The 10398-nt window shown below is 66.5% G+C and overlaps 2 protein-coding genes across 2 annotated transcripts in view; both read left to right on the forward strand.

Annotated features, from left to right (window-relative positions):
* Positions 1–1618: 1618 nt before the first annotated feature.
* Positions 1619–7017, forward strand: CHLNCDRAFT_135136 (hypothetical protein; the record flags this gene model as incomplete). The annotated part of the gene is made up of 17 exons (XM_005846517.1): positions 1619–1854; positions 1981–2107; positions 2313–2384; positions 2526–2572; positions 2712–2830; positions 2986–3074; positions 3234–3416; positions 3608–3773; positions 3934–4049; positions 4261–4561; positions 4730–4815; positions 5026–5187; positions 5409–5469; positions 5741–5801; positions 5963–6031; positions 6267–6381; positions 6553–7017. 17 exons carry the CDS (start codon positions 1619–1621, stop codon positions 7015–7017), a joined length of 2475 nt encoding a protein of 824 aa, XP_005846579.1.
* A 435-nt stretch (positions 7018–7452) lies between these two features.
* CHLNCDRAFT_35898 (hypothetical protein) overlaps positions 7453–10398 on the forward strand; it is a 5147-nt gene continuing 2201 nt past the window's right edge. Inside the window, exons 1-9 of the mRNA XM_005846518.1 lie at positions 7453–7614; positions 7789–7886; positions 8017–8141; positions 8400–8488; positions 8795–8915; positions 9348–9460; positions 9713–9771; positions 9972–10063; positions 10260–10336. Of these exons, the coding sequence (XP_005846580.1) occupies positions 7510–7614; positions 7789–7886; positions 8017–8141; positions 8400–8488; positions 8795–8915; positions 9348–9460; positions 9713–9771; positions 9972–10063; positions 10260–10336 (879 nt within the window). The 5' untranslated portion in view covers positions 7453–7509. The remainder of the gene's footprint in view (positions 7615–7788; positions 7887–8016; positions 8142–8399; positions 8489–8794; positions 8916–9347; positions 9461–9712; positions 9772–9971; positions 10064–10259; positions 10337–10398) is intronic.

Consider the following 10398-nt stretch of genomic DNA (forward strand, 5'->3'; position numbering starts at 1 on the left):
GGCGGGTTCACTGCTGCCACCGCCTCAGTATCCTCTCCAGCCAGCAGGCGGCGGCGAGGGGCCTCGCTGCCGCTGCCGGTCGTTGCCAGCAGCTGGGACCGGGGCTGGTCGGTGCTGAGATGGTCGCCTTCCTGCTGGGGCAGCACAGCAGCGCACAGTGATGCTGAAGCGCCTGCCAGGCCAGTGCTGCTGGCCATGGATGGACGGGCCGCAGCAGGTGCCTCCTGTGCTGTCCTGCTTCGCTGTGCTACGCTGTGCTGTGCTGCCGGCAGGGCAGCACGGCAGGCACACACGCTGGCAGCAGATGGGAGGCGGGCACACAGCGGGCTGGGTGCAGGCGGCAGGTAGGCGCCAGTCACCTGCACGCCTGCGTGGTGTGTGGCGCTGCAGCATGCCGCCGCTGCCAGCAGAGCCAGCAGGATGGCGCTGCACCCTTCATGGGCCCCACTTGCTGGTGGTGCTAAGCGCACTTGGCGTGATTGCTGATTTGCAGTAGCCAGGCTCCAGCGTAGGTCCTCACAGAACGCACTCCTGCAAATGAAAGGACATTGGCGCGGCAAACACTCGAGGCAGGTCTGCTGCTGGAGGCGGCAGAAAGCAGCGGCCGCCAGCGGTGGCCGGCTGGTTACGTCGGCATATGCCGGCCGGTGCCCGCTTCTGTTTGCGCTCACCCGCCACACTGTTGCAGCGCAACAGACGCCAAGCGCACCACTGCAGGCACAAAACCCCAGCTGCGGGCGTGGGTAAGCCTTAAGAGCAGCTTCCTACCACGCACTCGCCAAGCTTGAGCTCAACCCCAAGAGGAACCCACAGTTTTGTGGGCGCTGATGAGGAGGGAACAAAAGACACAAAGTGGCACGCAAGGTGCGCAGACGTGCGCATAGGTGCCGCAGGCCTGCGTTGGGTTTGGGCGATCAGCGGCGACCACGGAGTTCCATTGTACTCACAGGCGCCGATCGACGCGAGCATGAAGCGCACGGGTACAGCCACTTAAGCATGAGCACCACCAGTGTACCCCCGCCACCACCGCACTGCTGGCACAGGGGTGTGTGGATTCCACACCCATATGCCCTCCGCCACACCTCCCTCGCCATGCTGCTCTGCTGGCGCTATTAGCGCTGCTGGCGTTGCGCTGGCGCAATCCCAGGAATCCTCAGCAGCTGTCCGCACGCGCCGCAATCTCAGCAAGAGCCTCCAGCGCCGGCCCGCCGCCTGCGCCGCCATGTCTCGAATGAGCCACCAGATTGACGGCTTGGCGAGTATGCGCACCAGCACATCTCCTGCGCGCACTCTGGATTCACGTCTTCTTCACCTGCCAGCTGATGTGGGCTTCTGAGCACCTCTGCTCCGGCAGGCGGTAGGTGGCGGTGCACGTCCACCCGCTCAACAGCAGCTGAGCCTAAGGACCTGCGCTCACCACAGCGCACCTTGGAACGCTCTCCCATGCTGCAGCAAGGTCTCAGAACCTTGATAAATTCACAATACAACCTGAGATAAGGCGGCAGCGGGACAGTAGTGCTTTTCGGAGCAAACACCCACCCCCTGCTGCCAGCCTCCCTCCAAGACTGACTGTCGTGCCAAAATCAGTGGTTGCCCGCCAGATTTGACTGTAGCGACCATGTGGGGCGCCCTGGACAGGAAGCCAAGGGGCGTGCGGGCTGGCAGCTACACAGCCGAGATTGTTTGGACCTCAGCAAGTGCCTACACCACTTCTGAGCGGCGGCAGGAGGAGAAGGGCGGCGGCGGCAGCGGTGCTGGTTGCGGCTGCGGTGAACTTGCTGCCACCGACGAATCACACGAGTCGAGCGATGATCTAGTCGAGCTGCTGGATGACAGAGAGGGCTGGGATGTGCGGTGGGGCCCCGAGGCGAGCGACAGGCAAGCGGCCGAGGCGCCCTGCGGCCGGCTGGGTGCCTCTCCGTCTCCTCGCTCCGCTCGGCACCGCACATTGACTGCCTCCCGCCACCTGCTGCCATTCAGGCCTGAGGTCCGTGCTGCCCTGCCCCACCGCACCATCCGATGCTTCTACCAGTCAGTCAGCCTCCTGGCGGACCGAGGGTGCCCGCAGAAGGGCCACTTCTCTTACGCCGTCGGCGACCCTGCCATGGTAGGCGGATGCTGCCAGCTGGCGGCGCGATGCTCCCGCACTTGCGCGAAGCTCCTTCTGCCAGCCGGTCGGGCAGTGTGCAGCATGCCAGCAGCGCCAGGCCTGATTTATGACACATGCCTCGCTGAGGACGTGGAGTGCTGTTACGTGTGCTCACTTCATTCCTCCCTCCATCCATCCCTCCATCCATCCCTCCACCGCACAGGTCAAGTATGAGCGCCCTGGCGACCCGCAGCTGGGAGATGTGGCCATGCTGCACATCTATGCCCTGTTCGAGGTCAGCACTACAAGAGATCATCATCATCATCCGCTCACAAAGCCGCTGCCTCAGCTGCCCGGGTTGCGAGTCGGGTCGGCTGTCCTGCCATGCCCGCACCACCAGCAGTCACTTTCCGTCGCACCCCTGCCTGCATTCCAGGACGAGCATGGCGTGGCCTATATTGTGCCAAAGTGGAATTACTTCTGGTACAGATCAGCGGGAACGACGCATAACGACCCTGTTGTTTTCTGGCTTTGCTAGCTGGCTCAGCCGCCGCTGCGCACACCTCTCGCACACGCCTTGGTGCCGCCCGGCTGCCTGGCTGCCGCTCTGTTTCTTGTGTAGGGAGGACATCTTTGCCCGGGCGGACGACCCGCGCAGCCAGGAGGATGGGTGCATGCGCGGGCGGCGGGAGGTGTTCGTGGGGGCGGAGGTATCCAGCGGGGGAGCGCACCTGGTGCTCAGTGAGCGGGACGAGTGTGTGTGTATGAGGGGACCGGTTCAGAGCATTGGGGGCCGGCGGCAGGCATCTGGGCATCCCAGCCGATGCTGGCTGCTAGCTGGGAGCGCCACCTGGCTGGGCACGAGCCGCTGCGCCGCTGTACCTCGCCTCCCGCAGACAGCCAGCTGGAGGGCAACCTCAACCAGGTCCCCAACCTGCTGTGCCCCTGCACGCTTGCGCACCGCGACGAAGTGGAGGACATAGAGGTGGGGGCAAGCACGGTGTGCGTGTTTTGTGGGAGGCCTGGAGCCATCATGCTGCTGCCATGATGCCATGGCCAGGTACCACCGTCGGGGTGGTATTCCTCCAGCCATGAGCTGCACCCTGCCAACCTGCATGCGATTGCGTCCTCTGCTCTACCATAGGCGTTCGAAGCGCGCAAGGACTGCTATTGGTATCGGTACAGCTATGACTCCAGCATGCTGCGGTGGGAGTTTGTGCCGCCGCCGAGCGAATGCGGCGGCGGCGGCGGCGGCGGCTGGAGCCCGGCCACGCTGCCGGCCGACCAGCCGCTGCGCATGGTGGAGCTGTTTGCTGGGCTGGGCACGGTGGGTTGCTGCTGTGCGGCGCGGCGCTACTCTACTGCCGTGGCTCTGCTCCAGTTGCGTGCGCTCCCACAGACTCATGCCATTGAGTTGCCTCATCGCCAGCATTGTGTGCCCCCACTTGCTGGCATCCTGGCTGCTTGCACTGCCACCTTACGCTGCCGCTGCCGCCTGGCCCATGGCGCCGCCAGCAGGTATCGGATGCGGCGGCATGTGCCGGCTTCCAGCCGGTGTGCGGGTTGGAGGTGGACGCCGCCGCCTCCTCCTCCTACTGCGCCAATGTGCCGGTGGCGGGTGGCGAGGAGATGAGTGTGGAACAGTTCCTGCACGCGCTGGCGAGGGGTGAGGAGGGGATGCCGGGTGAGCACGCCGCTGCCGCCGCCGATCCAGCCTTGGCTCCCAGTGCACAGTTTGCAAACAGACATGTGTGCACACACATGATGGTGCCTTTTCAGATGCTGTACGTGCTTGTACTTGCTGCGCTGGCTGGGCCCTGTCTCCAATCCGGCTGGCTCTGCAGAGCCCGGCAGCATCGCCTACCTCCACGCCAGCCCGCCCTGCCAGGCGCTGTCCCCGCGCAACCGCTTCCGAAGCTTTGGCCGGCTCAAGGCTGAGCTGGCACCGCTGCTGGAGCAGGTGCGCTTCACGCTTGCTTTGGAGATCAGCATAGCTGGGCCTCCAGTCCACCCCCCAGCTTATGTCCCGGCAGCTGGTACCTGCAAGCTGGGGAAGCCTGGTGCACCAGCACAGCACGCGTGCAGCAGCAGCTTGCCTGTGCACCTGCCCCTTGTGCGTGGCTGAGGTGGCGGCTGGGTGGTGCTGGAACTGGGTGACTGCAATTCTGCAGGTTGCGGAGGCCGTAGAGACGCTGCTCCCCGCATACTTTTCACTAGAAGAGGTGCCGCAGCTGCTGCTGACGCGCCTGGCGCTCAAGGAGAGGCCGCGGCCCGGCAGGCGGCCCGGCAAGCTTCAGCAGGCGGCTGCAGCAGCGGCGGCGGATGCGGCCTTTGATGAGGGGGAGGGGGTGGAGGAGGTGGCAGAGGAGGAGGTGGAGGAGGAGGCAGAGCGGATGGCGGGCAGCAGCAGCGAGGGCAAGGAGGATGGTGAGGCGGATGTGGAAGAGGAGGATTCTGCCTCCACCATCGAAGGTGGGCTGGCTGCCTGCTTGCATGGATGCTTGGGTTGCAGCTGGCAGGCTGCCGCCAAAACATACCGGATCACACACATACACAGGCCGGCATGTCTCTCTCCCTTCCACTCTGCTCCAGACAGACTCGCCATGCTGCCCCTGCTGCTGCCGCCTGTTTGCCGTGCAGTGCGCCCCATGCTGCCGCTGCTGTGCCGCCTGCTGCTGGGCGGCTACCAACTGGATGTGCGTGTGCTCAACTCTGCACACTACGGGGTGCCGCAGTGCCGCCAGGCAAGCGCCGGCAGGCGGCCTTGCTTGTGGCCCAGCTGGTGTCTCGTGCCGGGGCCTGCTGCCAAGCACCTGTGGCTCGGCACACTGCCTGGTGCTGCCAGCTGAGCTGTCGGCCCTCAGCTACTAGTCACAAATCCTGCCTGTTCATGCCGAGGCGGCTGACGTGCAGCTCCTCACCCTGCCGCCCTGCAGCGCGCCTACATCTTGGCAGCCCGATGCGGCCACCGCCTGCCGCTGCCGCCGGCGCCGCGCTACCACGCCGAGCACGGCCCCAACCGCCTGGTGCACTTTGCCAGGCGGGACCCCTTGCTGATTCCGCTGGCCGACTGGACGCCGCTGTGGGTGCAGAGCGAGGTGAGCGGGCGGCCAGCAGCTTGCGTGGCGGCAGGATGGGTGCCAGCGGCCCAAGTCGCATGTTTGCCTCGGCCTGTGCTCCCACGCCTATGTGTTCCCAATTCCTGGCGATGACTCTCTGCATCACACCCCTTCCACTGCTGCTGCTGCTGCCAGAGCGACTGGTTTGTGCTCTGCCACCAGCCCCATCGGGCCGCCACCCTGCTCTGCTCCGTTTGCAGCCCAGCATGCCGCCGGCGGTGACTGTGGCGGAGGCCATTCACGACCTGCCCCTGCTGCTGGGTGGGGGCGGCGGCAAGGCCATGCCCGCCGGACGCGCCTGCCTGCCATACCGGCCCTCTGCCGCCGCTGCCGGGCAGGCGCAGTGTGCGGAGGGCGGTACCAGCAGATACGTGCAGTACATGAGGCGACACGCGGTACCGGGCGTCCTCCTGTACCATGAACGCCGCCTCTCGGAGCGAGGTGCAAGCGCCGCCGCATGCACTGCAGCTGCACTCAGCCCTCCAGAAGGCGGGGGGCCAGCCAACCACTGCCATTCCAATGCGCGCTGCAGGCTCCTCGCCCGTCGACCGCCACGCCCCCTTCACCACCATCTGCGGGCAAGTGCCTCCCAGGTGGTGTGGCTGTGACATCAGCCACAAGCGGCCCCGCGTGCATGCAGCCAGGCCGTCAACGGTTGGGTGCATGTGCCTGCCGCTGGGCTGGATCAGGAGCATTGGTACCCAGTCATGCACGAGGGTGTGTTGAGGCTCCTCTCTCCCTGCACATCTCGCAGGTTCTACCACCGAGGCACGCGGCCGAGCAGTGACAAGGCGCAGGCCAACCAGCACCCCGACGAGCCTCGGTGAGCACCCCGCTGCAGCTGGCCGGTGGCGCCTCAACGACTCAGCTCAGCCACAGCTTGCGGGCTGGGCCCGCTGGAGAGCGGTTGGGCCGTGGCCCCCAGGCTGCTCGTGTTGGAGCCTGCCCCTCTGCCTTTCAGGCTGCAGCGTCCCCTCGCATCCGCCTCGCCCGCCGCCTCAGCTGCCGCTGCCTGCCGCCGCTTCGCCTGCCGCCTCGCCTCACCTCCCGCCCCGCAGGTGGTGGACCATCGCGGAGCGCAAGCGCGCGCAGTCGCTGCCCGACCGGGTGCAGCTGTTTGGCACGCTGGGCCAGAAGGCGGAGCAAGTCGGCAACGCTGTGCCCTGGCTGCAGGTGGGGCGCCGCCGCGTGGTTGGAGCCAACACCACCACAGGGGGCACGTGGATCAGTATCACAATAGTCGGAACCAACAGTACAGGGGCATGTGGAGAAGTGGGGCCACGGGCGCGGCAGGGACAGGCAGGGGAGGCTGCCGACCCAGGCTGCCGTGCCACGGTGTTGCAGGCCAAGGCGGTGGCCGATGCTGTGTATGCTGCAGCCACGGGCAGGCCCCCCGTGGACCCTGTGCCTCTGCTCAAGGGCTTTGGACCCGTGGCGGAGGCAGCAGGCGCGGCAGGCGCCGCAGAGGACCCCGCTGTGGGGCCGGTGGCGGGCCCAGACTGCGTGGCCGGGGCGGGAGCTGGCGAGGCGGTGGTGGCGGCGGCGGCGGCGGGGCCAGTCACGCCGGCTGCACCGCTGCTGGCAGCTTGCCGTGGCGTGGATGGAATTGGGCAGGAGGCTGGGGGGCAGGGTGCCTGCCAGGCATCTGGTGAGCTGGAGTTCGCCACTGCCAAGGCCGCAGCACACAGCCAGGAGGGGGAAGAGGCCGGCGCCGAGACTGGCGCCGCCAAGCGCCGCCGCATCGCCGACGAAGGGGGGCAGCGGGACGGGCGGGACAGCATCAGGGACAGCAGCTGCCAGGCCGTGTAGAGGCGCCGCCGCCGCAGCGGGAGCTGGGCGGCAGCTGAAAGGGGGCTGGTGGGCCAGGCGGGGAAGCAGGACAACAAGGACTTTCATTGGGGGACTGAACTGAACTTTTCATTGGGTTTTCATTGGATTGCCGAAGGACTCTGTCAATTTCCAAATACCTTGTAAATCCCTTCACTATGCAGGAGGGACCCAGGCAGCAAGCAGGATGCGGCAGTGGCGCCGCCGGCGGGGCGGAGTCGGGTGTGACAACCTGTGGCCTTGGACCGCCTGCTCCCTCCAGGTTGTTCATATGCCAGCTTAATCTGCGTGGAAGCTTTTTTGGTGGCCTGCAAGGGACGCTGGACCGGCTGGAGTCCGGCAGCCAGCTCTCCTGGCGCGCGCAGAGTTCCACCCATGCCTAACCCGCCAGGCGATCGATCGATCCACACATCCAACAGCAGCACTCTCAGGCTGCTCCGATTTCTCTTGCAGCCACCGCCACCGCCTCCCGACATGCACGTTGTGGCGGCTACGGCCCTGCTGGGGCAGGCGTCCTCTCTGAGGGGAGCGGCGGTTCCCTGCAACGCCAAGGCCGCAAACTCGAAGTCCAGGCCGCGGGTGCGAAGCATGCCAACAACCCTTGACCTACGGCCTGCTCCACGCAGCATCCCAGCGGTTGACCCGTTGGCAGCATGCCACCAGCGCATGGATGCACACCGCCGTTGAGCCGGTGCAAGCCTGGGCGCCTGCCAAACTGCCGCCGCCGCCGCCGCCGTCCGGTGCCGCCTGCAGGTGTGCCGCGTGCTGGCCACCGCGGCTGCGGAGAAGCAAGCTGAGGCGGGCACCTTTGCTGACGATTTCACAAAGGAAATCGTGGAGGAGGAGAAGAAGTGAGCTGCTGCTTGCCTCGCGCCCGGAGGCCGACGCACTCTGCCGCGTGCGGCCTTGCAGGGCGGCTCTGCGACCAGACACACCCGCCAACCTTGCCCAGCCCTGCCCTGCCCCGCTCTTTTCGCGCAGGTACATCTTGCAGACCTACGCCCGCCCCGACATTGTGTTCACAAACGGGGAGGGGGCTCGCATGTGGGATGCCCACGGCAAGGAGTATCTGGACTTTTCCGCGGGCATCGCGGTGAATGCGCTAGGTGGGGCATGCAGCAGGCGCCGAGCGAGCTCAGTGGCTTGATTGCGCACCAGCTGCGGACCTGCTGCAGCTGGGTGGCGCAGCTGGGGAGGGCGGCCGTGCCCGGCTCCGGCGCCGAGGAGGGCGCGGGGCGCCCATCCTCGCCGTGCCGCTGCTGCCGCTGTGCCACGCCGCTGCTTGCCTTGCTGCTGCTGCTGTGCCACGCCGCTGCTGCTGACACCCTGGCGCTGCTCCTGTCGCCGCCGCTGTTGGCCCGCAGGCCACGGCGACCCTCGCTGGCTGGAGGCGGTGACCGAGCAGGCGGGGGTGCTGTCCCACGTCAGCAACCTCTTCCACACTGCCCCTCAGGTGGGGGCTCCCTCTGCCGCCCGGGGCAGCTCTGCCTCCTGCTGCTCCTGCTGCTCGGCTGCTGATTCAGCGCCTGCGAAGGACAGCCTGTGCATGGATCTGGGGCTGCACGCTTCGTCACAGCCTAGCCTACCTGCAGCCCCCCAGTGGATGGGCTGCATCCAGCTGGCATCCTGGCAGGCCGCCCATGCCACCACTCGCCCTCAGAGGCGCGCGCTACCACGCACCTGCTCCCAGTGGCGGCGCCACCGAGTGCCCTGACCCTGCTGCCTGCCTGCCTGCCCCCCGTGCCCGCCCCCCCCGCAGGTCAAGCTGGCCAAGCGGCTGGTGGAGAGCAGCTTTGCGGACCGGGTGTTCTACGCCAACACGGGGACCGAGGCGAACGAGGCCGCCATCAAGTTTGCCCGCAAGTACGCCAAGGTCAAGGGTGAGCCGCGGCTGTGTGTGTGTGTGTGAGAGAGGGAGAGAGGGAGAGAGGGAGAGAGAGAGAGGAGGATACGGGCAAGGAGAGGGAAGGATAAGGGGCAGGTGTTCAGCCTGTCAAGTGTGTAGAGGGCAAGGGTGAGCCTGGAGAGGAAAGGAGCAGGGGGAAGCCAGAGGAGGGAGCCAGACGGGGAGGCGGTCAGCCACGCCGGAAGGCAGTTGGCACGGGCGGGGCTTCGGCCAGCAGCACGGGAGGGAGGCGCACCGGACGGAGCAGGCGCTGCCTGCCGCGGCCGCCATGCGTTCTCGCCCTGCCCGGCATGTGCCGGCCCTCACGCTCACCAGCCTCCCCTGTCTCCCTCCCCTGTCTCCCTGCCCCGTCTCCCTGCCCTGTCTCTCTCCCACTCCTCGCCTCTCATCCTCCTGCCGCCTGCAGCTGGCCTGGACCCTTACAACGCCGACACTGCCTTGGAGTGCGCCACCGAGATTGTGTCCTTCACCGGATCCTTCCACGGCCGCACCATGGGCTCGCTGGCCCTCACATACAAGGTGTGTGCAGCGGTGCTGGTGTGTATGTATGTGTGTGTGTGTGTGTGTGTGTGTGTGTGTGTGGCGGCGGTGGAGTGTGTTTGTGTATGTGGTGCGCCAAAGGTGCAGCAGGCCTCGCTGCTGACGCGCCCTCTCCCGGCCGCTGCACCCGCTCCGTGTGTCATCATCCTATCCTGTTGCTTGCCCCCGTGCTGCTCTGGCTGCCTCTCATATGACTTATGTGTACTGCATGTACCGCATGTACCGCTGCAGGACCAGTACAAGACCCCCTTCCAGCCCGTCATGCCCGGCTCTGTCATGGTGCCCTACATGTGAGGGGGCAGAATATGGTACAGCTCAGTACCACCAACATCAACGCAATACAACACCCTCTTGCCTGCCCCAGGCCGGAAACTGTTTTCAGTGGATGTTTCCGGAGCAGGCCCAGGCCTTGCCCTGATGGACGGCCCGCGTGCCAGCCAGCGGCCACGCATGCCCACACGCTCTCTGTGTGCCCTCCCTGCCTGTGCAGGGACCTGGAGGCCGCCAGGGGCGTGATCAAGAAGGGCAAGACTGCCGCCGTGTTTGTGGAGCCCATCCAGGGGGAGGGCGGTATCAACCCGGGTGGGCGCGCTGGGTTGGTGATGTGGTGGGTGGTTTGGCAATGGGTTGGGCAGCTGTGTGCCCAGCTGCCTGCCCGTCTGCCATGCGGCGTGCCTCTGCTCCCCGTTGCCAGGCCCCTCACACACAGCCCCCCGCCCACACACATGCTAGCGCCTTACCCTGGCCCCTGCCCTCCACCCTCCCACCCGCCCTGCAGCCTCCCAGGAGTTCCTGCAGGGCCTGCGGCAGCTGTGCGACGAGGCGGACGCGCTGCTGGTGTTTGATGAAGTGCAGGTGCTCGTGTGCTGTGTGTGTGTGTGTGTGTGTGTGTGTGTGTGTGTGTGTGTGTGTCTGTG

This window comes from Chlorella variabilis (assembly GCF_000147415.1).
Source record: "Chlorella variabilis unplaced genomic scaffold CHLNCscaffold_13, whole genome shotgun sequence".
NCBI lineage: Eukaryota > Viridiplantae > Chlorophyta > Trebouxiophyceae > Chlorellales > Chlorellaceae > Chlorella > Chlorella variabilis.